The 27,173-nt window shown below is 60.0% G+C and overlaps 1 protein-coding gene across 1 annotated transcript; it reads right to left on the bottom strand.

The window, feature by feature from the left end:
- Positions 1-28: 28 nt before the first annotated feature.
- Positions 29-26,418, bottom strand: LOC119089798 (disks large homolog 1). The gene is made up of 7 exons (XM_037212615.1): positions 26,247-26,418; positions 24,253-24,760; positions 23,758-24,000; positions 12,355-12,495; positions 3,106-3,156; positions 394-524; positions 29-32 (listed from the first exon to the last, which is right to left on the bottom strand). Exons 2-7 carry the CDS (start codon positions 24,736-24,738, stop codon positions 29-31), a joined length of 1,056 nt encoding a protein of 351 aa, XP_037068510.1. The 5' UTR covers positions 24,739-24,760; positions 26,247-26,418.
- Positions 26,419-27,173: the final 755 nt, after the last annotated feature.

Below are 27,173 nucleotides of genomic sequence, written 5' to 3'. Positions count from 1 at the left end.
GCCGGCACGGACTCGCTGCGCCGCAGCGTCAGCTCGAACGGCGGCGGCGTCTTGTCGCGCTCCGGGCGCGGCTGGCTGTGGCACTTGGCTCGGCAACGGGCGGCCGCTGGCGCCGACGCCGGCGGCGGCGGCGAGCCCGGCGGCGACGGCGAGTCGGAGCGCGCCGGCGACGAGCTGGCCGAGCTGCCGTCGCTGCCGAGTCGACGCTGGTAGCCGTCCTTGCGTGCCACGCGGCGCCGGTCCAAGCTGCCGTACAGTGGCTCGGCCGCGGCGGCCAGCTCGGCGGCGCGCGGCCGGGCGCCGGCCGTGGCGCGGCGCCGCTGGGCGCGCGGCGTGCTCGGCTCGGCACCCGGCGCGATGTTGGGCAGCGAGCGGCGCCGCTTCATCACGAACCCGTTTCCGCGCTCATCCTCGTCGCTGATCTCAAGCGTGATCAGCTGCGACACGCGCTTGCCCTCCTGAAAGTCGGACGTCTTTACCACCTTGGAGGCCAGCTCGAGCAGGTTCTCGCGGCGCAGCGGCCGCTCGGCGGACCGCTCAGCCGGCGTCGGGCGCGCCTTGGCCGCCGACGCCAGCGTCGACGAGTGGTACAGCCGGTTGGTGACCGAACTGACGGAGCTGGCTGAGCCGACAGAGCCGGCCGGCGGCCGGTCGGACAGGCCGCTGCCCGGCCGCGTCGACGCCACCGACGGCGTCGGCGAGCCAGCCAGGCCGAGCCCCGAGCCGAACGGCGTCCTGGCGGCGTCGGCTGGCGACGTCCAGCGGGCGCGGCGGCGGCGGCGCGCCAGGCCGCGGCGAGGCGGTGCGGCCGCGGCCGCGGCAGCTGCCGCGCGCGCGCTCGCCGCGTCGCAGCGAGCTCTCGAAGGTGCCGAGCATGGCGGCCGAGTGTCAGCGGCGGCCGGCCGGGGCGCCGTGGCCCATGCGCAGGGGTCACTCTCGCTCTCGCCGCGCGGCGGTGCTCTCGGTGGGGCGCGCGCTCGCGCGGCTGGCTGCGGCGCGGGCGGCGGGGCGAGCCGGACTGAGCTGCCGCCGGCCGCACCGGCGCCGCCCGCCGCCGCCACCAGGAGGCTCTGCCGGCGCTCGGCCCGTAAAAACGCACCGCCCCGTCGCATCCGTATTGGTCGACGATTTTGATCCGAGCGTACCGACGTCGCCAAACTGCTCCTATCAATAAGGCACGCTCCTGGGGAGTTCGATCGTATCGGCATAGCTACAAGCTAGTGTGCCCCAACATATAAAAAGCGCAATTAGTCGCATGCAGGCGTGCCTCGCGAGGCGGTTTTTCTGTCGCCAAATGGTGTATTTTAAGCAACAAAAATCAAAGAAAAACGAATGCGTCGCCACCGAGTTCCGTGATTTCGCACGCAACGCGATTCAATCTCAGCTTCCTGTGCACCTGCGCGCTTCCAATGCGCCCGGGACGGGATCGCTCGCCACATCATGCCCCCTCCCCCGGCAAATCGATTTTCGAACGAGCACTGGCGAGCGGTGGGCGCCAACCATTAGCTGCTGTCTGCACACGTCCCACCGCCGCATCGCTCATTCAATCAGCAGCCGCATCTCGCTCCATGCAAGGCAGCAGCACGTTGCCAAGCAGCAGTGTTCACTGTGCTGCTGACCATGCACCCGGGAGGGGTACGGTGCGACCACATCACCGACGGGATAAGGCCGAGCGGAGCAAAGCTGCTGACCTGCGCCCGGTGCCCACCCGCGCAGCGTCGTGATGTTGACGCTGATACGCGCCCGTTTCATGGGCAGATCAAGGATGTAAACACGGCCGCTGTCACGGCCGGTGGCGTTTCTGCAGCCGACCGATGCCGCGGACGGTCGCCGGGCTTCCCCTGCCGCCGCCAGCCCGGCCGCCATTCGACTCAGCGCTCCAATACAAAGCTGAGGGCAACACCCCGCCGTCCGGGAAGGACAGGAGCCGTGGAGTCTTGAACGTTCCGAACGCTACCAGGTTATGCAGGTGACAGCTGACGCTGTGTGCTCACAGACGGCTCCCTTTGAAGCTCTTCAACTCACGCACGGCAATATCATGAAAATATGTACAAAGCATGGGATTTTGTTTTAACCACTCCGCCTTATCGTAAACGCCAACTTCGCACACATCCCGGCAAACCGCTTCGGAAAAATGCATCGCGAACTGTCTGTGGCACTTCAGTGGTCACTCCAGCGTAGCATAAAAGCATGGTTAAGGTTCTTAGCTATACGTCAGAGTCAGACTGGCCGGCGTTACAGTGTGTGTCGTTGGGGCTTTACGACACACTGGGGCTTTACGACACACTCAGCTGCTGAGGCTATATGGCGTCGCCCGCCTCTCACCCTGGCGGGAAGGGAGGGCGCCGCGGGGAATCGAACCCCGTACCTCTGGTTTCCCAGACGTGCAGTGGTTAACGCAGACGCGTTAACCACTACACTACCGGCACTACACTACACTACCGGCATTACAGTCACAAGGTGACTACATGGCCTGGACGCTGCTGCGTCAACAAGCCGAACTGACCCACTAACCCGGCCATGTACTAATAGCAGCTGCGGGCAGCAGACCGCCGTCTCGGGTCTGACCGAGACGCGCCCCCAGTTCCAACACAGCCGAACGTCTTCCTCCCGCCACCCCTCCCCTTCGCCGGGTCCCAGGGGCTCGTCAGTGGCCTCGGTGGGGTGAAGCCCTGCCATGCAGCGACCATCGTGGCGAGTCGACAGCCCCCGAGCGGAGCACCCCGGAGTGCCGTGCACCAACAGTGGCCTCTGAGCACCTGAGCACCAGCGGATCCGGCCAGTGGCCTCCCAACGCCAGCAGTCCTCCGCTCCACCTCTCCGCCATCTCCCTCCAGCAGCGACCCATGGACGCCAGCAGCGCCCCGCGCACTGGCAGCGGCCTCCGCCGGTCGGCCGCCGCCCGATGTCCAGATAATTGGCGCGTCCCTGGCCGGCCGCACGTAGCCGCGCCGGCCCCACTGCCAAACGGCCGGCGGCGGCGGCGGGCCCAGATCACGTGCCGGCGCCCCCGAGGACGGGCCGGCGGCGCGCGCCGCCCGCCGACCGGCCGCGCCGCCGCCCGCCACCGGTGCCTCAGGTCGCCGCGCGTGAGACGCAGCTCACGCGGTCGCGGCCGACGGAGGTCCGGAAGGCGGCCGAGCTCATCGGGCGCATCTGCCGGCGGGCTTGCAGGGCGTGACGCTGGCCGGCTTCGCGCGCCGTTGCGTCACGGTCGCCCTCCAGCTGGGTCAGCTCGCGCCAGCGTCCGCTGAGGCGCCGCATGCGGAGGAGGCCGAGACACATCCGGGGTGGCGCTCCGACGCGCCAGGGACGAATCAGCGGCGGCGTGCGCGGGCGGCGCGGCGCCGGCGTCCTGCCGCGCCGCCTGCAAGCGCCCCTCTGCCGGCGCCGACCGTCAAGGGCGCGCCGGCTGTCGGCGGCGGCGGCGGCCGGCGGGACGTGCGCGCCGGCGTGACCCCCGACCGGCGGCGGGTCGGCGCCGGCCAGGGTCACCGCCCGCCGCCGGCGACGCTCGGCGCGGCGACCGGCGCCGGTCCCGGCGGCGTGGCGGGCCCGATTTTACGGCCCCGCCAGGCCCGCCGCAATCCGTGTCAGGGTAAGGGTAAGCCCGGCCGGCCGGCACAGCGACCGTGCGCCCGGTAAACAAGATAACCACAGGTTGCGGCGACGGGAGGCGGCGCCGACGACGCTGTCCGCGCAGGCGGTGGGTGCTGCACTGGCGGCAGGCAGCGCCGCCTGGCGGCAGGCAGCGCCGGCTGACGGCCGCCAGAGCGGCGTGGCCGCAGCCGCGTCTTCCGCGATGGCAGGGCAGGGGGAAGAGGAGGGCAAAATTGTTCGAGGGATTCTGGGACGTAAGTGCAAAGCGTATGAGACAGTGAAAATTTCCCGCACATCAGGCATCATCAGGAACAAGCGATACCACCGATATGTAAAATCATCGTCGACACCACGACAACGAGCTTAACTACGGACTATTGAAACAGAACAATTTACAGAAGCGGACAGAAGGGCCTGGACATTTCGACATGAGGGCGATGGTTAGGCACCAGACCACACTCACCATCCCATTGATCACGGCCAAGGACGGACCCCAGCAATCACCGCTCACAGATGGGCACGCCGTTGGACACCGACCGGCTGTAGGCCTCCACAGCTGTCCCGACCCACAAACTCACAGCTGACACGGCCGGCACCGTGACGCATAGAGAAGCCGGGACTCGAGCGATGTGCACGGCTGTCAAAAAGCAAACGGGCCACTTTGCATTTGGTGTTTGGCACAGATCCCTTCCTTAAAGGTTCCTTTTCGTTCGATGAGAAAGAAGGTTGAACCTATCTTAATCAAGCTATGTAAGCTCAAAACTTGCGCGTAATTCATACATCCACTACATTCCGAACCGTCGGAATTACGGAACTAAGCCTCTACGCATATAATGACGCATAAGTGCCGCGTTAAAGATCATGTATGCATTCATAAAGCTGAAAACCGCACAAATCTGCGACAAGGTCCAAAGGACCTTCAACGGGGACCTTTAAAACGGTCGTTGTTTCCGACGACTCTACTTGGTCCAGTCATGGAATACAAGTGACTTGTTAAGGCATCAAACTTTTTCATCATCACACGAATTTCCCAAGACGCTCAGGGAGGCGAGTACATGACATCATCAAGTCATCAAAAATGCGAGCTTAATACTCTCACAAACTCCTGAAGCGATGTCAGCAATAATATATCCCATTACAAACAAACAAGTTTCGCTTTCATGTTAACATTTATCAAACTTCTCGTGCCAGCACTCACCGGTCTAAACATGGCTGGCTAGATCTTGACGTGGGATGACCCAGACCACACCGTTTACGAAACGCACTCGAAGGACAGCAACACTATTACATTCATGGCAGCATTCACTATCCTGACGGTGACTTAACGAAGCATCAGTCTTACATATTAAATAAACAGTTTGGTTGCATTAAGACCGTCGGTGCGCAAGGACAGCTGAGCGTCCCTTATTCGCCCACAAAGACAGGCTCAGCGCCTCCACCTATCGCTACGGGCACGTCCAACAGGGCGCGGGTGGTACCATTTTGGTAAGTAGAAGGCCACCCTGGCGTTTCCACGTTGACGCTCATGGCACGACACGCCCGCGGCCTCGCCTTCGGCACATGCCAGCATCAGACATGCTGTATAGTTCCCGCAGCCTGTTGTTGTCGTCACTGGGGCTTTACGACGTACCCAGCTGCTGAAGGCTATATGGCGGCGCCTGCCTCTCGAACTGGCAGGAAGGGCGGGCATCGCGGGGAATCGAACCTCGTATCTCTGGCTTCCCAGACGAGCAGTGGCAAACGCAGGCGCGCTACGCACCGCACTTCCGGCACCCCTTCCAAAGCCTGGCGTGGCCGAAGCGCGCGGCCACAACAAGGAGTCCACCCCGGCAAGTGTCGAGAGAGTGAGCACAGAAGGTGGCAGACAGCGGCACTGCCGGCGACACAGAAACCAGGCTGTAGCAAAGGGCTGTGACAGAGTGGTTAATGCAGCGAACAGTTGATGCCCGATAGCGCCGAGCGAACAAAACACGATGGGCCGGCCGCTCTCGGACGAGCCGCTCCCGAGTACTGCAGATAACCGACACGGACAAGCAGTTTCCGCGGTCTGCAGGTATCTGACACGGAAAAACGCACGCAGGAAGCTGATAACATACCGTCGCGGCCTGCTAATGTGGCGTGTAACGACCACTGCGCCGGCCCATCAGTCGGGGAGCGCGCGCTCGCACCGTTAATCTTGCGGCCGTTCCCACCGGCGGCAGTGGAGCGCGAAGGCGACGCGCTGAAAAAAGCTGACCCGAACCTTGTTCATCTCGGGATAATTAACAGAGAGTAATGGCGCGATTAGCGCGCCGTTTGCACGCATCGGTCCGCTGAGGAGCTGGGCCGGACCACCGCCCTCGCCAGCTGGGAACGCGGCGTGCATAGGCGAGCCGAACCGCGCCAGCCGCCGGCGCAAACACGGTCGCGCCGCATAATTTCGGGCACGCGCGCAGGGCCGGTGCGAGTGAAAGCCCGGCGCGCCGATGTGTGTGGGTTTTCGGTGCCGACACGTCGTCGCGCTGACGCATCGCCGCCCCCATGAATGGCGGGCCGGCCAATTACGAGCTGATGACGCGCCCGGGGGACGGCCGCCGGCCCCAGACGGCGACCCGGGCGCGGGGTCAGAGGGCCGCACCGGCTCCGGGTCACCGGGTCCCCGTGCGCTGATGGATCGACGACGAGCTGGGACCCGCGCTCGCGTCCGATGCGAGAGTCGGGCGACAAACGCGGCGAGGGTTGCGTTCCGGCGGCCGAGCACGTGTTCACGAAGCGTCAGCGCCCGGAGCTTCGGGTACCGAGGGTCCGGTGCGGTCGGAGGCACGGTGTGGTGAACAAACTGTGTCACTCCAGTTCATACATGGCGTGGTGGATCCGGGCGGGAAAGCTCCACGCGGCTGTTCCCGATGTTGACACCGCAATGCTGATGTATGCTGGCAGATCCCGCTCTTGTTTTGACCAGAGCTTTTAGCCGTGCTGCTACCGCGTCTGCTGCATCGGAGGTCGCCTGATCAGCTCGTGTTGCACGACCCCGTCAACTGCGGAAATGAACCGCCACTTCTCGCGCATGACAGCCTGGCAATCAGGCTCCTCGCATCAGAAACCGAGCACGTCCGTGTCGGGATCACCGCCAGGCATTGGCCCAGGGCGGCTTGCACTGTCCGAACGTGCCACATCTGGAGGCCTTCACAGCCACCAGTCCGTAGATACCGCCAGCTAGCCGCCCGGCTGCGGCAGGTCCCCTCCATCAACTAACTGCAGCAGCAGCTGGGAACATTAGCGTGGGCGCTGGACAGACAAGAGGTCGAACAAGATACCGCACTAATAGCGTTGCATGCCCTGAATAGCCTACCAACGTGACCCACCGTTCTCAGAGCGCCTTAACGACTGTCGTTAGGCGTCGTTCGGGCTGCGCGCAAGCCTGCAGCCTCGCGCCGCCGCACCGGGCCCGGCGCGACGGCGGCGAGCGCGAGTGCGCCGGGCCGCCCCTCTCCGATCCATCTTGCGACGTCCGCGCCGGTGCGTCCCGTCCGGCCGCCGACACCGCCCACAACGCAAACACACGCAACCCATTAGAAATCTGGAGAGGCGGCTGGCCAGGGTCGGCGCCAGCGTCGCCGCGGCCGGCAGCCGCGTGGACAAACAGGCGTGCGCGTCGCCACCGTGAGCGGGTCAGTCGAGCGAAACGCAGACGGCGCGGCCCCTCACGGCCGGCGCGAACGAAACGAAGTCGGATCGCACGGGCGGGGCAAGGGCACCGCCATCTCCCCACACAGGTATATGGGAAACAACAATAAGGTCAAGCACGGCGACCGCAGTCGGAGGAGCGGTGTGACAAATGGCATCAAGTCAGAATTACACAGCAAGCGGCTGGGGAAAGGCCGGTGGAGCACCGCGTGATGACTGCGAGGATGAAATGCCGTCGGGAGTATTCGCCAGAAGCGCATGAGCCGGCTCTGTGGCATGCCCAACACATCTGGCGTCACCGATAGCGTCACGGCCAAACACCGGACGCGCGGCCCGAGTTCAAACGGTCACGGCATCCCTGTACCAACGTCCCGGTCCCCAGCCGCTCAATCCCGGTGGAGGGGACAGCAGCTGCAGCCGCCGCCTCCGTCGGCACCGCTGGCAGCGCACCGGACACGTGAGTGCCGGACTGGGTCCAGTTATCGCGGCTGCGTGCTGTACCGGCGTCGCCACACGCGCCGGGCGGATGGCACGACAGCGACCACAGCGGGGTGCAGGACAACGCCACCCCGACGGCTGCCACCAGCTGGCCGGGGCAACGCGTCTGGGCCAGTGGCAGGTGCACCTCCCAGCGGGCGTGACCTACGGCCGCCCCGGCGACCCCGCACCGTCGCCGCCGTCAGTCAGCACCAGCCTCTGCACCCGGCGACGGCCGCGGCACTGCAGGCGCAGCGGATCCATCCGCGCCGGGCCATTGTCGGGTGATCAGCACTGGGGCTCCCCGGCGCGGAGGGCACCGGCGTGACCGCCACGGAGCGGGCCACGCGGCCGGCAGCCGGCCGCTGGCTCGCCCGGCCACCGCCGCCATGAATAACGCATCTGCCTCCCGTCTCGTCATCGACGGCAGTCCGTACGCAGACTTGCCCGGCATCAGCGATGCATGACATGGAGGATAGGTATGCCTCTGTCTCGGCCGTCTTCCTGAAGGCACCGCTCTCTATTACCGCTTTGCTCCCACGATATCCGATAAACTTCCCCACTTCGTCTACTGTCAGAAGTGGAGTTTATTTTTATCTCTGTTTTGGAACGCAACACGCCATTTGAACAACTCACTACGCATCACAAACGGGTTTAGTCATTGCTAGATAGCTCAAAACATGAAAAGAGAATTAGAGAGTCAACACAGCAATGTCATTATTGAAATTGTGACGAAAACAGGTAACCAGTTTCACGTAAAAAAACTGCACGAAAATATTACTTGTTCAAAACAGCGGTCAGCCAACACTTGACAGTGCTTACCACTAATGCCAAACACATGGAGTGATCCCCTGGCCCCTTCCACCCTGGTGTCTGAGACTTTGGATAGATGTTGGAAGTGAAACCTAACGTAACTGACGCATTACAAACATGCGGACCCAAACACTGCAGTACTTCATAAGGGCTTGGAAGAGCACATGAGCCCCCGAAAATGTTTCCAATCTTCTGACGCATGCGAGACTGCTAAAAAACACACTTTGACTCTACGTCTGACCGCAGTTCTGTCAGATACAGGCAACATCCCTTATTTGAATGTGTCGACCAAATGTTCAGTTTCTGTCGAACTTAATACAAATAGTGCCCAGCGAGCAAACAACACGGTGGCGCATTCCGGAACCATTTTGTCTGTCAATCCATCAACATGAAGATGAACGTCAAGAGTGGCTGCATACTGGCTGACAGGTCCCGACCGCGACGTCCTGTCTGTGAGACTGGGTGACACGGCCCCAATCCTACAACTATGCGCTGTACGCTGCGACCCCGTTACTGCACGACGCTGGGGCCCTCATTCAATGTCACTCTCGATTGCTGGAACTCGGACCTTGGCAATGTAGGGCTTCAATGTCGATCCCCATCACTGCATTCGAGATTTGCTATGCCTCACGACGCTTCGACTACACGTCCCCGCCATCTAGCGTCCGCTGCTCAAACCTTAGTTTTCAAGCCCATTCACCAACTACGCCGCCAGAGGCGCTAGTGCGCGCAACGCTCGGCGCGGCCTCCTGAAGGTCGACCAAACCACTGACACTGAGCCTGGCCACGACCAAACAAACCCCCACAGCCTGACTAACACAGCGCCGAGCATGCCCTCGTCGCGCCACCGCGCCGCCGCGACAGCCGCGCAGTGCACGGGGCGCGGCCGGGGCCAGCCGCGGCCGCCCCGCCGTCGGCAGCGGACGGCGGGGCATCGGACCGGCCGGCCCGGCCGGCTGGAACTCGGTCGGTTCCGGCGGCCCGACCGCGGCCCGGGGCACGGAGCGAGAGCCGGCGCTCACCGTTAGCCGCCTGACTCCTCCCGGCGGCCGCGCGTGCCAGAGCGTGACCGACCGGCCGCAAGGTTGAGGCCGCGCCGGGCCGCCGCCGCCGCCGCCGCCGCGGTGACGAGGACGCGGCGATAAGTTGACGGGAACAGCGCGGCCCGACCCACGGCCAGACAAGACACGACTGATAGGCGATCGTGTGACTCAGTACAACGCAAGGCCTTTGGATTTGCCGACAGCTAATGCGCTGCATCCAGAGACGGCGTGATGAAACAAGCGCAGGCGTACAAGAAAAGATAACATCGCGACCAACAAGTCCCAACAGTTCCCTCGAATGAAAGACTCCCACAGTTCCTTCCAAAGGCAGCCTGTCTCACATAGGCGGACACTGATGCACGACAGCGATAACCACTCCTCGATGTGAAGAGATCACTGGCAACGACTGTAGTGGCGTGTCTACTGGGCGTGTCCACAAGGCGTTTCCACTGCGACTGACGGACTCAGGGCCGTCCCATGTTCTGTGGCTCGTGACGACCCGTGCCTACACGTCGCTCCACCGCCACGGACCACCAGCAGAGCAGGGGGCGGCCACATGGACCGACAGAGCCGGCCGCCCGTCCACTGACGATGGTCGACAGCAACGCCGCACTCGACAGTGACGCTCCGCACCATTCATCAAAGCGAGTAACCACTACCGCAATTAGCGTCACGGTCCCCCAGCGATGGGCACCGATCGACCGAGGACGGCTCCTATCTGGACGCTGCTGACGGCACACACTGACGCTCGCGAACCCACGTCAGCGCAAGAGACGTCATGGGACCCCTGTCCGGATTACACCACCGCGCGCGCGTGCCGTCAGCAGCGCCAGGTCCACCCCAGGACGTCCTGAGCGGCTCCGTCGGGCGGAGCCGGCTCCGGCGCGGCCGCCGTCAGCCGGCGGCGCCGCGCGCTCCCACGAGACTAGGCGCGGCGCGCTGACTAATTGTCTGTCAGGACTTCCGCCGGACGCGGCCAGAGCACAATCCATTAAAAATCGACAGGCATTCCGCGTCCAAATGGGAATGTCGAGCGCACGAGTTGCGTTATTCGTGATGCATGGTCCATCGCAGTTGTGGACTAGGGATTTTCACGCATGTCTCCTCCTTCGGCAAGGACAGCTCGACTTTAAAGGTAGCGTCCGTAAGGAAGAACAAAATGACAGTCTTGCAAACTTACCAAACAAGTTTTCGGCCAGGGCAAAATATCCAACTCGTGCCACAACCCCACCGAACCACCAACGACCGTATTGACCCATCCACCGTCCAGTCGCATCACTTCACGAACGCCATTTTCCACCTGCATGTTGACCGACCCACTCTCCCCAGAACAACCCAGCCACAGACCGTTCCACGCGCGACGCCGCCTGTGAAGCCGGCAGAGTCGGCCGACCGCGCCGCGGTCTGTGGCGCCGCCCGTCCGTCCGGCCTTGACCGTGGGTGGCCGGCGGCGCGCGCGGCCGCCACCGGCCGCTTCCGTCCGCCACGGCCCGCGGCAGCCTCGCCCGGCCGGCCCGGCCCGGCACTCTATGGCAACCGCGGCCGACCGCAACGCGACACCGACACCGGCCAGCGTGACGCGGCTCGACTGGCGTCAGCCGCGACCGCGAGGCCACAGTGCGCTGCCGCCGGCGTCGGCCGCGCCCGCGCCCGCGCCGACCGCGATCACGGCACACAACTCTGACACGACGGCTCGTCGCGGACGCGTTGTTCCGCCCGAGCCCGGCGCGCGCGGTGGAGCGTCCGTGTTCCGCGGCGGCGGCGACGCGCGCGCCGCGCCGGACGGGTGCGTCGGCGGTCGGAGCGCGGGCGGGGGCGCGGCGCCGCCACCTGCCGCCGGGTCACGGCCGGCCGGCCGCGAGCCGCCGCGTGACCGGCCGACGGACGGCGTTCACGGCTCGCGGCCGCGCCGACATGCATATTCAGGCGGCCAACGCCGCCGCCCGACGGGTCGCGGCCGGCGCCGGCCGGCTTAGAAAGCGGCGCCCGGCTCGCCGCGCCAGGTGACCGTTCACGACGGCGCGGCGGAATGCAGCGCCTTATCCGCGCGGAGACACGCTCCGACAGCCGTCCGCCAGACGGCGGGCCGACCCAATCCGCGTGAGCCCGCTTCTAGCCCCGTCCGACGCTCCGAGCCGGCGGCGGCGGGTCCCGCGGCGTCCGTCCGTCCGCCCGTCGGCCGGTCGGTCGGTGGGGCGGGCGGCCCGCATCCGGTGGCGCTGGCGTCACGGCGCGGGGCACACACCACCTGGCCGCGAGCCGGTCACGCTGACGGCGGTGACACGCGCCCGTCCGCCCGCCGGCCGCCCACCGGCCGCCCCGCCCCGCCCCGCCCCGGCCGCGCCGTCTGTGCCGGCCGCCGGTCCGGGCAGAGGCAGGCCACGGCCCCGGACAGAGCAGACGGCGAGGGATGCGCAGCGTACACCGACGAGTTACGGAAAACGACGATAAGAACGCGAGAGCTCGCGTATTTACCACTGTGACAGAGATTACGGCAGGACAGAGAGACAGGCGCCCCGCTGGCTTCGCTCGCCAGGTGCGACCGCCGCATACCACCAGACCGGCAGGACACGCGAGCCTGCCCCATCTCAAAATGCCTGGTCACGAGTCCCGCTCGTCGCCGCCTTATCAAACAGGACGTCACACATCCCACGTCCGCCCGTGCAACCTGCGGTCGCGGCCGCTCCGCAACACCGGCGAGCGACAGGCCCGGGGTGTATGAGGAAGGGGGAGGGGGGGGAGGGTCGTGACCTACCTTGTTGGCGAACCTGAGGCTGCCCGTGCGGCGAAGGGTGCCGTCTCGCCGCACGGGGTCGAGGCCGTCCGCCACTGGTACCCGTGTGCCGTCCGCCGCCTGCCGCTGCGACAGCTCCGACACCTCCGGAATCGGCTGCACCTGACGACGGGGGCACGCCGCGTCAGGAATCGGCGGCGCCTGACGACGGGGCGCGCGGCGTCAGGAATCGGCGGCGCCTGACGACGGGGCGCGCGGCGTCAGGAATCGGCGGCACCTGACGACGGGGCGCGCGGCGTCAGGAATCGGTGGCGCCTAGCCTCAGTGGACCTGAAGGCGGCAAGGGAATGAGAACAAGAGGGTAACAGGGTAAGGTCAGAAATCGGCTGCGCCTGGCCCTACGGGGTCTGTGGGCGACAAGAAAATGAGTGCCCGAGAAAAACAGGGATGGGGTCAGGAATCGGTCGCGCTTGGGTACAGAGAATCTAAGGGCGACAGGAGAATGATTACATGAGAGAAACAGGAGTGGGGTCAGGAATCGGTGGCGCCTGGCCACAGGGGATCTGACGACGACAAGAGAACGAGTGCAAGAATGTAACGAGTGTTGCGAGGAGGCTAACGCCTGACACAAAATATGTCCCAACAGTGCGAGGACACAAAGCTCGCATAATGGTAACAGAGAGCAATGTGACTGTCCACACGCGCACCAGCTGCGCCTATGTGCGTCATAAGAAGGCGCGCAACACTCGGACTGCTCATCGAGCGGTGGTCCACGCCTCCGAGTGTAAGCGCCGTCATCAGCTAAACCGGTCAGGCGCCAGCGCATGGGCGTCGACGACACGACCGTCATCACCTGTCAGCGGCGCGGATGCCTCGCCCGATAACATCACACAAACACAAACACATCACATCACCAAAACGAGCGCCATCGGCCCCCCACCGGTTCGCACTGTGCGTCAACAAGCCGCATGTCCCGGCGCCGGGGAGGGTGGCGAGGGCGGGCCATCCAAGGTCGTGGCGGGGGACGTCGTGGCACACTCGGCGTGTGAAGCGTGCGGCGACATGCTCGCCTTGGCACAGTCGGCGACCGGGAAACTAAGCAATTGCCTAGGTCCGATGAACAACTCTCGGCTGCACTGCGTGGCCGAAGCCCACCTCTTAATACCATGGAAAGAATTCACACGCCAGTATGGGTCCGTATAAGGACGCAGCTCGGGTGACGACCCCAGTCATTCCGCGGCTACTGCATCACCGCACTGACACGAAGGAAAACAAAACCCCTGACGGGCAGAGAAACGACAACAAGCGGGCTGACGATTCCCCATGACTTTGACGAGCGCGCTGGACCAGAATGAGGCACGAGGATGGACTCTGGTGTCGTCTGCGACGCTCTCCAACCGCTATCCTAACGTTGTCTGCTAACTTCGCAGCGGTTATCAATGTACAGTCACTTACAAATAAGGCATGCCACCTTTCAACTTCAGCTATTATGTTATCCATGTCCTCTCCCAAAAAAGGTCACAACACCTCTCAGTTAGCTTTCTAACCAGACGCATTACACCCTTTCTTCTCATTCCATACATGACGCCCATCTTTCACAACGAACTCCAGATAAGACTAACTCGGCGTGTCCCGCCGCGAGCACGCCACAGAGCCACGGGAGGCCGCCGTGTCGCGGCGCGGACGGGCGAGAGCTCGCGGACAGGCGACACCCGTCGGTCGCGCCTCCGCGCCCGTCGCCGCGTCCGGCCGTTGCGTCACCCGAGAAACCGCGCGCCACGGGGCGTCACGCGTCCCGTGTCGCGTGCATGCCACTCCGCCCGGCCCGTCCGCGAATCGATGCCTCGTCGGGCCGCCGCTGCAGACGGCTGAACTCTCGCCTCGGCGCGCGCCGCACAGCCGCCGGCGGCCGCGGAGGTCAGGGGTCACCGGCGCGGGAGCGCGCCGGGTCAGAGGTCAACAGGCCGCCTGGCGCCCGGCCGAGCCCGTCACGTGATAACGTCGCATCTCATCAGATCGGCACGGCTCAGGAGGCGAAATCATCGGGTATGATTGGTATGGTACGTTGAAGCTGATGACGTTGTGCCAGACTCGTGTAAACGTACGGTATCGCAAGCCGCGGCACCGCACGAGCAAGGGACGAGATAGACGTGAATGAAACCCGAGCGCGTTGCAATAGATACGGCGAAGACGAAGCTCGGATAAAAACCACCCGTCAGATATCAGTCGGAAGCCTTCGGACTTCGAACTTGGAAATATCGCACCGCACCGTGACCGCTGACTCTCTGACAAACAACTGAACTCCACCATGACGCGCTGACTTCATTTCACTCCATTAACCGACTGCATCAGAAAACTGCCGATCCAATGTCATGCGCTGAACGCCGGTTCGCCGCAGTCGGCCCGGTCCAAAGGTCGCCGCGCAACTGTCGATGGGTCGGCGGCCGTGGCCCACAGGGCAGCAGGGAGTGGTCGGCGGTCCGGCGGCAGACTGAGTCCAGGCAGAGCGGGCCCGGCTGACGCCATCTATCGACCGGGCTCGGCTGAACACGGACCAGCCGGCCGCCGCGCCGACCGCCGCCCCTGTCTGGCGCGACCGAGCGGCCGGCCGCGGCCAGGCATCGGCGGGCACGGTGACCTCACAACCCGCGACTGGACGCTGATACGGAACGGCCAAACACAGGCCGCGGTCATGCACTGGGCACGGGCCATAAACACGGCAGACGGCCAAGCTGCGACACCCCAGCAGGGCCGAGGTAAGGCCTGGAAAGGCACGTGGCGAGATAATGATGACAAGCTCTTCGCTCCAGTCTCGAGGAGCTGCAGCTTATTTAACTCCAACAGTCCGAGGCACAGGAACGTAGCCAAGGAAGGTGTCCGGGAACCTGCCCGGGGATCCGGTGCCCCTCTTCAGACAACGATTTGTATTTTTTATTACAGATGACTCCCGACTTAAGGTTAAAAATCGGCGCGATGCCTACGAACCGAGCTCCAGTCCCTCTCTTGAGAAAATCCTGGCTGCACCCGTGTTAAGGCATACTGGTCATCGCGTCCGCCAAAACAAATACGAGCTGGAATGCAACAAATGACTTGTGAACATTGCCATTCGGTACAGCTAGTCGATCGCACCGACCTGCAAATGTGCCCACTTTTACACTTATGTACGCCGGGCATACGAGACTTCCCCGCACACCCGGCGAAATATGAGGAGTAGGAGGTATGCCTTCCCACTTAGCTAAAAAAGATAGAAGTATTAATAGTTTACAAACGTCCGATTTGAAACTAATTAGCCTTGTCGAGAAAGCGCTTTTGAGCTACATGCCATGCATTTTCTCGATTCCATTAGTATCCTTCTTCCTGGGGGTCTCCACTTTTCAGCAATGCTGTAAATTTTGGCCCCAATACAAGACCACTGAGGAGGGAGTATGCGGTTTTGGTGTCGTCTGTTATGACCATTTTTTAGTACAAAAACTGAGCGCGAACCACACGTGCTGGCACCAGATGCACCTGTAGTTTTTGTACCAGATGCGCTTGTAATTTATCGGTGATGAAGAAGTTCTCTCCGTAAGAATAATTTTCTACTCATTCCCGGAAAATCTGACCAGGAAATATTGTACAAGCTCACTGTCGTGACGCAATTGTTTATGGGAGCCGAATTCTTCTTCAAGCCGTCTTTCGATTACCGACCTGTGTTATGCATAGGTACGTGCCACCCAAAAAAGCCCCGTTCTTGAGTACCTCTAACATTTATCATACTTCCTCGACCTGATATGCTCGTAATCTACAAATTAAATTGAACTGCTTCTGCATCTATTACGAAAGTCAACGCAATTCAAAATAAACACTGGAATACATGTTTTACAAGTAATGCATAAAACCAAAGCATTCCAATACACCCATCCGAATAACGGAATACCATACCCAAGCCGATATTTCCTCTCTCATACCCCAAAGTCGTACAGAAGTACTAGGTGAGGGGTTAAATAGAAAAACTACCATTAGCATATATGAGTATTTTACGACTTGCCGGGTTGAGGCTCAACGTGCATGCCAGGTACGGTACGACCGTGGCCCAAATGCCGAACTTAAACACAGCAAACATACCCGCTGTTAAAGCCTTAAAGCCGTTTGTCGACGGGTTGAGTACATGCCAGTCTAAAACGGCTCATCTCGGTACGAGCGATGGTGAGATAAGCACGCCCAGCTTTCTCCCCGCGTCTCGTGGGGCTGCAGACTATGAAGAATTTGACGTCACCGCGGTTAACAAGAGAGCGGATGCAACGTCCCGCTGCGTATTCCTCGTTTTGTGGTTGCAGTTTATGTTGCGGCATGTATTTGCATAATCATATGCGTGCATTATAATGAATAAAATATTCTTCTACTTTCAACATTAACTTTCTACTGCACGCAAACTGGTGGGGAAGATCTCACGGCTATCTGCCTGTTCCCACCGCTGTCCTTTACTTCCTGAGCAACAGAAGTCTTTGTTGGTGCCAGGCGTGCAGCAAACAATTTGCGGGCGTTCTCACACGCCATGCAAGGAGCCGAAACGATTGCTAAATTACCATCCTGAACACACCGGGGCGTTTTTGATTATTTGTTGCGTGCCTAGAGCAAACCGGCCTATGAGATACGGGGAAGGAGACGCCACGTCCGTGCTGACAGAAAGAGCAGCTTAGAACCGGCTTATCTAACACGTTTAGTCTTCCAAAACATGCGCCGTGCGCCGCAGCGAGAGTCCACCTCTCAGTGAACTTGTGATCCGCAACCTTCCCCGACGACCCGCCTGTTACATTGAACTGATAGTATCAACATCCGCGTTCTTGGGACCTGTCGGCCAACATGTAATGGTCGCTGCGTGCTCCACTGGTCCTGACGCGACGGATGGTGGGAAAAGCTACTTCACTGATGAACACGAGTTACATGGGCTGCTAAATGGTCGCGTAATTGCGAAAGGCGAAGGTCCACAGGACTACAAGCCCCACCAATCCACTCAGGGCGGAAAACTGTTGAAACCAAACATTTGTCGACGGTGCTGTCAACAGCGAGTTGAGAGCATCTCCTCGCGACACACCACGTTTAAGTGATCTAATTCTGCGATGTTCCAAAAACTCTCTGGGCCGCCTGACTGGACCGTTCGACGATCCATATCACCAGATCTTACGGCACTCGACCTCACATGAGTTCTACCACCCAAACGATCGCACTAATGCTGCAGGTTCCACGCACTGGACCATCCCGCTTACTGCCGCCAGCTGCCGATCAGAAACTAACCCAGCAACCTCCACCGCCGAGCAGCCACAGGCTCATCCCGCACCCGCACCCCACCCGCCCCCGACAACCAATCGGCAGCGAGACAGCGCCCGGGTGACGCCAACAGCGCGCCGTCGCGGCGGCCAAATTCGGGGACGAGCCGACCTGCTGCGGCGCCCACCCCGGCAGCCCCGCGTCGCCGGTCCTCGCCTGCCGTGAGCCGGCCGCATTCGTTCCAGGAAGTGGGCAGAGACAGCAGGCGGCGCGCGTCGCGTCCGGACGGCGCGCGCGCGCGCGCGGCCGGACCGCCGTGCTGCCGCGCGGGCGCGCTCGCGCTGACGTGAATCACGGCCATTCAGAGCCGCCGAGAGTGACAGCGGCGCGCTGTCTGAGTCGCCGAGAGTGACAGCGGCGCGCTGTCGGACCGAATCACGGACGGGAGTCGCCGGCGCCGCCGCCGAGCAGCCTTTGTGGCGGCGCCGGGCTGCGCCACGCCGACGGCCGCCGCGCGCGACCTGGACGTGCCGACACGCACAGCACGGATCGAGAGGCGCCGCAGGGGTGTCATTCAGAGGCCGCCCACTCTCCCCCCCCCCCCCCCCCCCCCCCACTACCGCCCTTCCACAGGCTAGGTCTATCCTTTCAAGCTCCAGTGAGAAGCGGACGGAACGTAACACTGAATGTGCAAAGGGAAATGTTTGACCCTGGGTCTAACCGGGCTACGGCTGACTGGTATGGTATGGCTGACCCCGGCTTTACGTCTGACGTTGGGCTAAAGCCCTGGGTGTGAGCTGGAGAAACATGTCAACTGGCGACAGCTTTCCGGCCTGAGCGGCTGCGTGCGCTAGCCTGACAGACTGCGTGCGCTACATCACCTCTGCGACAAGCCGCGGCAGGCTGCCGGTGCCGAGCCGGCGCCACCACACGGCCGGTGTTTACCGCGCGCCGCCGCGCCGCGTGGGCCTGACCCACTGGCCGGGGGGCGGGTGAGGGGGAGAGGGGAGGACGGGGTGTGCCGATACCGGACACCGGGCGGCCGTGAGTCAGCGGGTCCTACCGAGCAGCGCCGGGCGGCACCAGCGGACCTCTCTCCCTCCCCCCCAGTCCCGTGCCCGCCGACGCGAGCTGTCGCGGTCATCACGTCATCAGGTCCTACGGAGCAGCGCCGGGCGGCACAGCGGACCTCTCTCCCTCCCCACAGTCCCGTGCCCGCCGACGCGAGCTGTCGCGGTCATCACGTCATCAGGTCCTACGAGCAGCGCCGGGCGGCACCAGCGGACCTCTCTCCCTCCCCCCCAGTCCCGTGCCCGCCGACGCGAGCTGTCGCGGTCATCACGTCATCAGGTCCTACGGAGCGGCGCCGGGCGGCACCAGCGGACCTCTCTCCCTCCCCCACAGTCCCGTGCCCGCCGACGCGAGCTGTCGCGGTCATCACGTCATCAGGTCCTACGGAGCGGCGCCGGGCGGCACCAGCGGACCTCTCTCCCTCCCCCACAGTCCCGTGCCCGCCGACGCGAGCTGTCGCGGTCATCACGTCATCAGGTCCTACGGAGCGGCGCGGGCGGGCACCAGCGGACCTCTCTCCCTCCCCCACAGTCCCGTGCCCGCCGACGCGAGCGTCGGTCATCACGTCATCAGGTCCTATGGAGCGGCGCCGGGCGGCACCAGCGGACCTCTCTCCCTCCCCACAGTCCCGTGCCCGCCGACGCGAGCTGTCGCGGTCATCACGTCATCAGGTCCTATGGAGCGGCGCCGGGCGGCACCAGCGGACCTCTCTCCCTCCCCACAGTCCCGTGCCCGCCGAGAGAGCTGTCGCGGTCATCACGTCATCAGGTCCTACGGAGCGGCGCCGGGCGGCACCAGCGGACCTCTCTCCCTCCCCCCCAGTCCCGTGCCCGCCGACGCGAGCTGTCGCGGTCATCACGTCATCAGGTCCTACGGAGCGGCGCCGGGCGGCACCAGCGGACCTCCCTCCCCCACAGTCCCGTGCCCGCCGACGCGAGCTGTCGCGGTCATCACGTCATCAGTCCTACGAGCGGCGCCGGGCGGCACCAGCGTACCTCTCTCCCTCCCCCACAGTCCCGTGCCCGCCGACGCGAGCTGTCGCGGTCATCACGTCATCAGGTCCTACGGAGCGGCGCCGGGCGGCACCAGCGGACCTCTCTCCCTCCCCTTCAGTCCTGTGCCCGCCGACGAGAGCTGTCGCGGTCATCAGGTCACTGACTGACGGCTGACGGACGGGGAGTGAACGATGCTGACCGGGGGGACGGGCGCCGGACGCGTCCCTCGTCGCAGAGTGAGGCCGCAGGTGACGGGGGGAGGGGCGGGTTAAACCAAAGGGGCCTGATCGCAGAAGCGCGATTACCACACACAAACAGAACAAAGGCGTACACACGTGGCAATCGTCACGCATTTGGCAGTTCGGGCCACCCCAACATTCCACATTTTCAGCGTGACCTTCACTGGCGCGCTAGTCAATGTTGTCAGGTATATTGTCAGTGCAAAACTGTCGCCAAGTTCCAACTCCGACCAACGTTGACACGTGAGAGCGACGCCCGGCCCGAAGAAGCGTCAAGCGGAATAGGAAGGAATATAGACAAGGGCGTGCTAACTGTCCTGAACACCTTGAAGAGGTAGCTGTCTGCAAAACAGTCACAGACAAGAGGGACTACAGTGTAACCTGCGGATTTGTAGAAGTTTACATAATGGCATGTGACGAAACCTAGCTGGCTGGTTTTGGGTATCAGCCATCCATGCGCCGCAGCCTTGAAAGATTGTGGGGCATATTGGGTTGACGGGACGGGCAATGCCATTTTTATGAAGTGAAGCTTAACTGCCTGAACTGATCACCATGACCAAGTAGATGCCACCGGTTCACAATCACATGAAGCCGAAGCCGTAGTCATGATTCAAAACTCGTTCGAAGCCAAACCCGAAGCCAACTGTTACAAATGTCGAATTCGGATCCGGCGCCGACCGTTCAAGATGACACGAAGCCAAATTCAAAGCCAAAGCCATTCGAGAAAAATGGCCCAAAGCCGAAGCCGAATCCGAACCCACGACACCAAAGCCGGAGATGAAACCGGCTTCGTCCCCGTAGCTGACATGTATAGCCAATATCTACCATCTAGCAATCACCATTCCTTTTCGTAGTTTCGGACCCTGGTACCAGAAAGGCGATGCCCAGTACGGATGGACATTACATAAGACTACGAAGAGGATTATGGCGATGGTGACCATGGTGGCCATAGCAACGATGGCGATGAATGTCTGAACCACAAAACCATTCTGACGAGCAATGGTTTACCACAACAACGCATGCCACGCACGACCATAATCTAGACCAGAGAGACGAGGTTGAGACTGAAATGGAAAACACGAAGAGCTTATAAAGCGAACAATATTTACACACCCTTAACTGGCACAACCAGTCAGCCGCATGGTCGCCACCAGGGCACTTTTTTGCGAAAGGTAACGGTATTTCACTTACGAGGAAGTCTAAGTCACACGCGAAGAAAATGAAATAAAAATTGAACAGCGTTGACCTTATAGTGATCTTAACAATAAAAAATGACGATAAACATGATTCCGTAAGCTTGCAAGTAATATTTCCAGAATCCTAATAAACGGCGTTGTTTAGGATTTGGAGCCGCGTCGACTCCTGGGTCAACATTGTGCTCCTAAAGCTGTAAATTTACTAGCGAGAAGAATATACAGTACAAAACCCGGTACCCGCAACGAACAAAAACAGCCGGCCGCGTCAAGCAGGTGTGGATAGTCACGGAGGCTACTGCGTGATGATGACTTCTGCGAGGCGGCGGCACTGATGGCTTGCATGCATGTGAAATTTCGATCGGAGCAGGTGAAGACTTTGCCGTGATTGCATCCAAAAAGAAAAATAGCCGCTCACTACAGCCAACAGCTGACGTCTACCGCCATCAGATAGCGGTCATCCGTCAGAACATCGCCGTAGACAAGAGCGGCCTGAGTCCTGATAGGCGGCCGCTACTCGATCCCTACACCCACTCGATCGCTGGGGTTGCAAACATCAACAAATCCATCAATCCGGGAACTCATACATTTCCGTGAACACCACGGCTTCGCGAGGCGGACCCTGATGGCGAAATATCACCGGAATAGCATCGCATTTGGCTGAATCAGCTGCGCACAAGTCCTAAGGAAGTCGCGGTAAGGATTGTTCGCATTTTTAGTTTGAACTTCTGTATCGAAAGCACGCATTTCCCAAACTATGAGTTCTCATGGTAACATGTCAAACAGGCATCTGTACTTACCACTTAACTTGAGCTAACTGCAAATCTCGCCCATAAAAGTCTGGCACACTTTGTCATCATCGACAGCATAATTAAGGCTTTCGCAGTCCATGCATTTCATCATGGGAACTGTGTAACTGACCATAAATCCATACGGCCATTACCGAATGACTTAGTGCCGACAGGCCAGTCAGCACCTACAAGCCGTTGTTAAACACTGAACAAGATCGGCGATGCATCAGGGCACTCTCCGAGCCGTTACCCAGCCGGCAGTGTTATCGAGCTCCCACGTGTCGGGCGGATTCTTTACACTGCGATTAGGGTGTCAAATGGGCGACGATAGCCGGCGATAGCAATTCTCTCCCGCGCCAATCGCCGGCTGGGAGACGGGTCGCGGTGACCTGACACGGCGGGGGAAGGTCACCGACCGCCGCCCCGCGCGTCTCGCCAGGGCCGCGACTATCGGTAGCCGCCACCGGGATGTGATCGCCCGTTAATGGCGGCCGATAGCGCGATAGACACGCCCCCATTGTCGCCAGACCGCTGCGCCGCAGTGACGGCCCGCCGCATCGACCCGCTGCCCGACTGCACCACCGACGCGAACGCGGACATCAGGATCGCCGCGTGGGAACGGAACGCCTGTCCGGACAGCTGTCCATTAGTTCAAATTCAATGCCCTGATTTGAATTGAGTGATGCTGCTCAAACCCGTTCATGAGCACGTCAGGAAAAGTTATGCGACGACCTGGGATGAAAGCTGCTGAGAAGAGAATCCTGCTCCGACGGACGGGAAAACGAACGCCCCTCAGCAATCAGTCGCGGCCAATCTCCCCACTGCGGACAGACGACGGAGTTCTGCGAACGGAATGCCGCGGAACAAGACGCGGAGCGGAATCGCAAACCAACGCATGCCTGCACCTGAAGCGCTTGAGTTTGAGCGAGGCGCCCGCGCGCACGGGGCACACGGAGATGTGCGCTCCTTTGGCACATGAAGCGGACCAAAGCCTGTGGGCTGCGGAGGCTGCAGTGCTATCAACCACGTGCTGGGAACAAGATAGGGAGCAAGTCCGCTCGATACTAGACAAGGAGAGCTCTAAAAACGCTGACAGAGAATTCCCTTGTCTGCTGTCCCAAAAGAGGTCAGAAAATTTCCAAGAGACACATTGAATTCGTCAAAGGAAATCATGGCGGGTCAGGTCGGATAAGACGAACAATCGGAATGCGTCTACCCGCTTGCCTAACTAACCTTAGAATGGCCGCTATGGTTTGGCGGTGTCGGGAATGTGCCGACGCAAACCAAGGCAGAGCGCAATCCATGGTACCACACAATACATCAGTTACCACAGCGCAGACACATCTGTGGTCTGAGGGGAAACGGCTGACTCAGAATCCAATGGCGCTGGGTTTGAGTCTCGCAATATGCGCATTGACTGGCTCCACTGAGAGTGAAAGGTCAGCAGGTAACTGGCTTAAGAGGGCACAACTTGGACGCAAGCAGTCGCGCCGTAACGATGTGCCGCTGATAAAATCCTCCGCACTCCCGGCAAAAGGCCGGAGGCAAATCACCCGACGCACCAGATTACAGAGTCTGGACGGAAGGGGCGATGTGCATGCAACACGCTGTGGTGAACAAAAGCCCTGAACCCGAAGCCACCCACACAAACCATCAGAAATAATATCAAAAGTAAAGCCCACAATATATTAAGATTTTCCTCCAAATAACAAATCCTGGACAATACCATGAGATAAATAAATGTGATGCCAATAAGTTTAACTATCGCAGGGGCTCACTAACACGCAGACCTGCCCACGAATATACATAGCCGGAGGAGGTCCGGCGCCGCGCGCGCCGCAGCCGCCGCACCACTCCAGTTGCACATTGTCCCCGCGCGCCACCGTACCTTGAGCGTCACGGCGTCTCCTGAGTTCCTGATTAACGCCACCACCTGCTCGCGCTCGGCCGTCTCCACGTTGACACCGTTGACCTCGATGAGTCGGTCGCCGGGCAGGAGGCCGGTGTCGCCGTGTGCGCCGGCGGCGCCGCGGCCCGGCTCGGCGAATATGACCGTGCGCTGGCTGTCGCCGCGCGCCGTGCGCTCCAGCAGGATGGAGCGGCGCAGCGCGAAGCCGAACTCGCCGCCCGGCTGGCGCGCCACGCGCAGGAGGCGCGCTGGCGGTGGCGGCGCGGCCGCCAGCGCCGGCAGCCGCAGCTCGTGGCCGGGGAAGCGGCGCGTCGGCGGCCCGCGGCCGGCCGCCTCGCCGGCGCGCGGCTCCGACGACAGCGTCGTCGCGGAGCTCGCCGACGAGCGCAGCGAGCCGCTCGGTGACAGCGTGGGGCTGCGCCGCGGCGTGTCGAACTGCCGCGCCAGCCGCTGCACCGACGAGCTGGACGGCGTTGACGGCGTCGGCGACGGCGGCCCCTTAGGCGGCAGCGGCGGCACGCTGGCGCCGCTGCCGCCGCTAGCGCCGCTTGTCCGCCGCTGGATCAACCGCTCGTAGTTAATGACCTCATTGCGCACCGTGTTCTCGGCCACGACGTTGTGGTCATCGATGTGGTCCGCCACCAGCTGGTAGTCCTGCAGGCTGCCCCTGAGGATGCCGCGCTTGGGCGGCCGCGGTGGTGCCCCGGCGCCGCCGAACGCGCCCCGGCTGGCCAGCGCCTCGCGCTCTGCCTGCGTAAAGCTCTCCATGTAGTCGGCAGTGATACCGCTGGGCAGTTTGTCCTTCTTCTTGGTCTTGCCGACCAGACTTCGACGTGCCTCCTCAAGCCGGCGGAGTTCCTCCATTGTGATCCGCCGCTCCTTTTTGTCCTTTTTCTTATCCTTGTCCTTCTCCTTATCCTTTTTCTTGTCATCTTTGTCCTTCCTTTTGAAGTGGAACATGATGGAATGGGGAGACTGTAACCTGGAAAATAAGTGTCTGCATTATCATTAACAACTGACACAAGCACCAAGCATCTAATTTTCTTGTTTTAGCATGGTGCTACTAGCTGGTAGCTGATACCTACCTACCCAACTCATATCTATGCCCAACAAATTAAATAAAATGCCACAATAAACCAATTGGAAAGGCTTTCTAACTAAGCAGCCCTTCATTTCCATTCTTGACACAGCCACAAATGCTGGTAAACACTGTCCCTTAAAAACAAAATGACTTTAAGGACCTAAAGTTCTAAATGCTACACATTTAATAAATATTGACAACTTGTGGGCAGTTCACTTACACATCCTGCAATTAATAGAAACAATCAATACCAATCTAAACCAGCACAATCTAACTACCCTTGGAATGTGCCCAGTCTGAAGTACTTTTGAATGTCTTTGATTGTTTGATTTCTTGATTTAGTATGAATTAGCAACCTTCTTAAAATATAAACATGATAATGTATTAGCTAAAGCATTACTACAAAGTATGTTTTTGACAAGAAAATATGTTGGTTGGAGAACTTGTTGGTGATTTTATCAGTAAATCCATTTGGATATCACATCTTTAATATAGGAGGATAATAAAACATCCAGAAACTTGATATATTATGGTTCTATGCTAGTCACAACTAAATCACTGCTGGGAAAGGGACATGTCAGTTGCCACATGAACAACACAGGCCATTCATAAACCCATTTACCCTATATGGCTGCCATGCAGCAAAACTTAATAGGACTGAGCTGTAGCAATTGGGTTAGAAATGGTTTAACAATGCTTAAATTACATTTTCTTTCCAAAGATGACCAAACAAATAAAATATGTCCACATACACTTAATCCAATTCTCTACACAAAATTACAAAAAAGACTGGATTTGGTAAGACTATACCCAACATACAAATGGGAATACATGTTTTCCATTACTCTGGCTGTGATTGATAATATCGTGCTACCATGTTGCAATGAGAGAAGCAAGCTGTCATGCTGAAGCATGATAGAACAACAATATCGGACAAACCTTGTATTCCCCTCAATGGAACATCAAAGCTTTCATAAGCATCTATGCACAACCACCATGTACTAAAGATTACAGGACAATCAATACTGATAAAATTAATGTAACACCACGCATCAATTTTTTCTTAACCAACCCTCCCAGCAGCAAAATTTATTTGAGATTTATCGGCCACCATCCCAAAATTCTTGTTCTTATCAACACTGTGATTAGCAGCATGCGTAAAAATATCGCTGGAGTCTCATAACATAACAGTTCACACACTGGAGCCTCCTGACATACTCATTTCCGTAATGAATTATGATTATGTTGTTCAAGGTCATCAGAGCGGGCATGTTGCACACAACTTACCGACGTCACCAAAAAATTCATAAATGACACAGTTCAAGGAAGCGTGACGTGCCGACAAGCTTCTCCAATCCACACAAGTACCTACCCGTATTGTCCTCACCGAACTAGCGAGCAGAGGCACTGCCAAATATCCAATTATGTTTCGTTTCACTCCCCCAAACACTTCGCCTCTTCAGCTCTTTCTCACACTTCACCCCCACAAACGCACCTCACGCCCCACGCCACCACTCGCGCGACCCGCACGGACTCACAGGCACGGGACCCTTAGCCGACTCAGCCTCCCACAAGGGACTCGAGACGAATAATACGCATGAGAGTCACTGTTTGTCTTCCGTGAACCTATGTCTTCCTATGATGGATGTGCTTTACTGTTTTGGGTATGGCTTATTGGGCGCGTGTGATTTTCTTTACGATTTAGATGGGAAACAACGGTTTGAATTATTCTATACTGTCATCGGCTTAGCATGAACAAACAAAAAGAGAACATTAAAGCTCTTGGCGGTCCCGTGAGGCTTTACAGAGGGCGACATCTATCAGAATGTTTAAGGTCTATAGATTCTTATCCCATCCGCTTGATGCCAGAGCGCCAGGGATGATCGCAATAATGAACCCCAGTTGCACAATTGCGTAGAGGTGCGTGCACATTGATATCACCCGATTCTTATTCCTGACTTAGAAACATATGAACTTTGAATGAAGTAGCTCTAGGCATAACATGCATGCGTCGCCGCCGATTTGATTGGCATATGACTTCTTGGCTTTCGTTTACTTCACTTGCATTGTGCGTGATTCATGCATATACTGTCTGACCAGGGGACAGATTTTCCAGGCTGGGAGGACGAAAAAATGATTTCGGGGATACGAGGCGGTTGGTGAAGTGAGAATCTTCTTTCTTGGATAGATCGTGAGCCCTTAGTGGGGAAGATGCTATTTGACAGGTCTGGCAGTGAGCACACCAGCATTTAACGCAATTTCGATTTGATGCACTCATTCCAATTGCAAGTCATTATTATGCCTTGTTTGGCCA

The sequence above is a fragment of the Pollicipes pollicipes genome, unplaced genomic scaffold, assembly GCF_011947565.3.
Source record: "Pollicipes pollicipes isolate AB1234 unplaced genomic scaffold, Ppol_2.1 Scaffold_3087;HRSCAF=3621_pilon_pilon_pilon, whole genome shotgun sequence".
Classification (NCBI taxonomy): Eukaryota; Metazoa; Arthropoda; class Thecostraca; order Pollicipedomorpha; family Pollicipedidae; genus Pollicipes; species Pollicipes pollicipes.
This window is presented reverse-complemented; position numbering and strand designations above follow the sequence as displayed.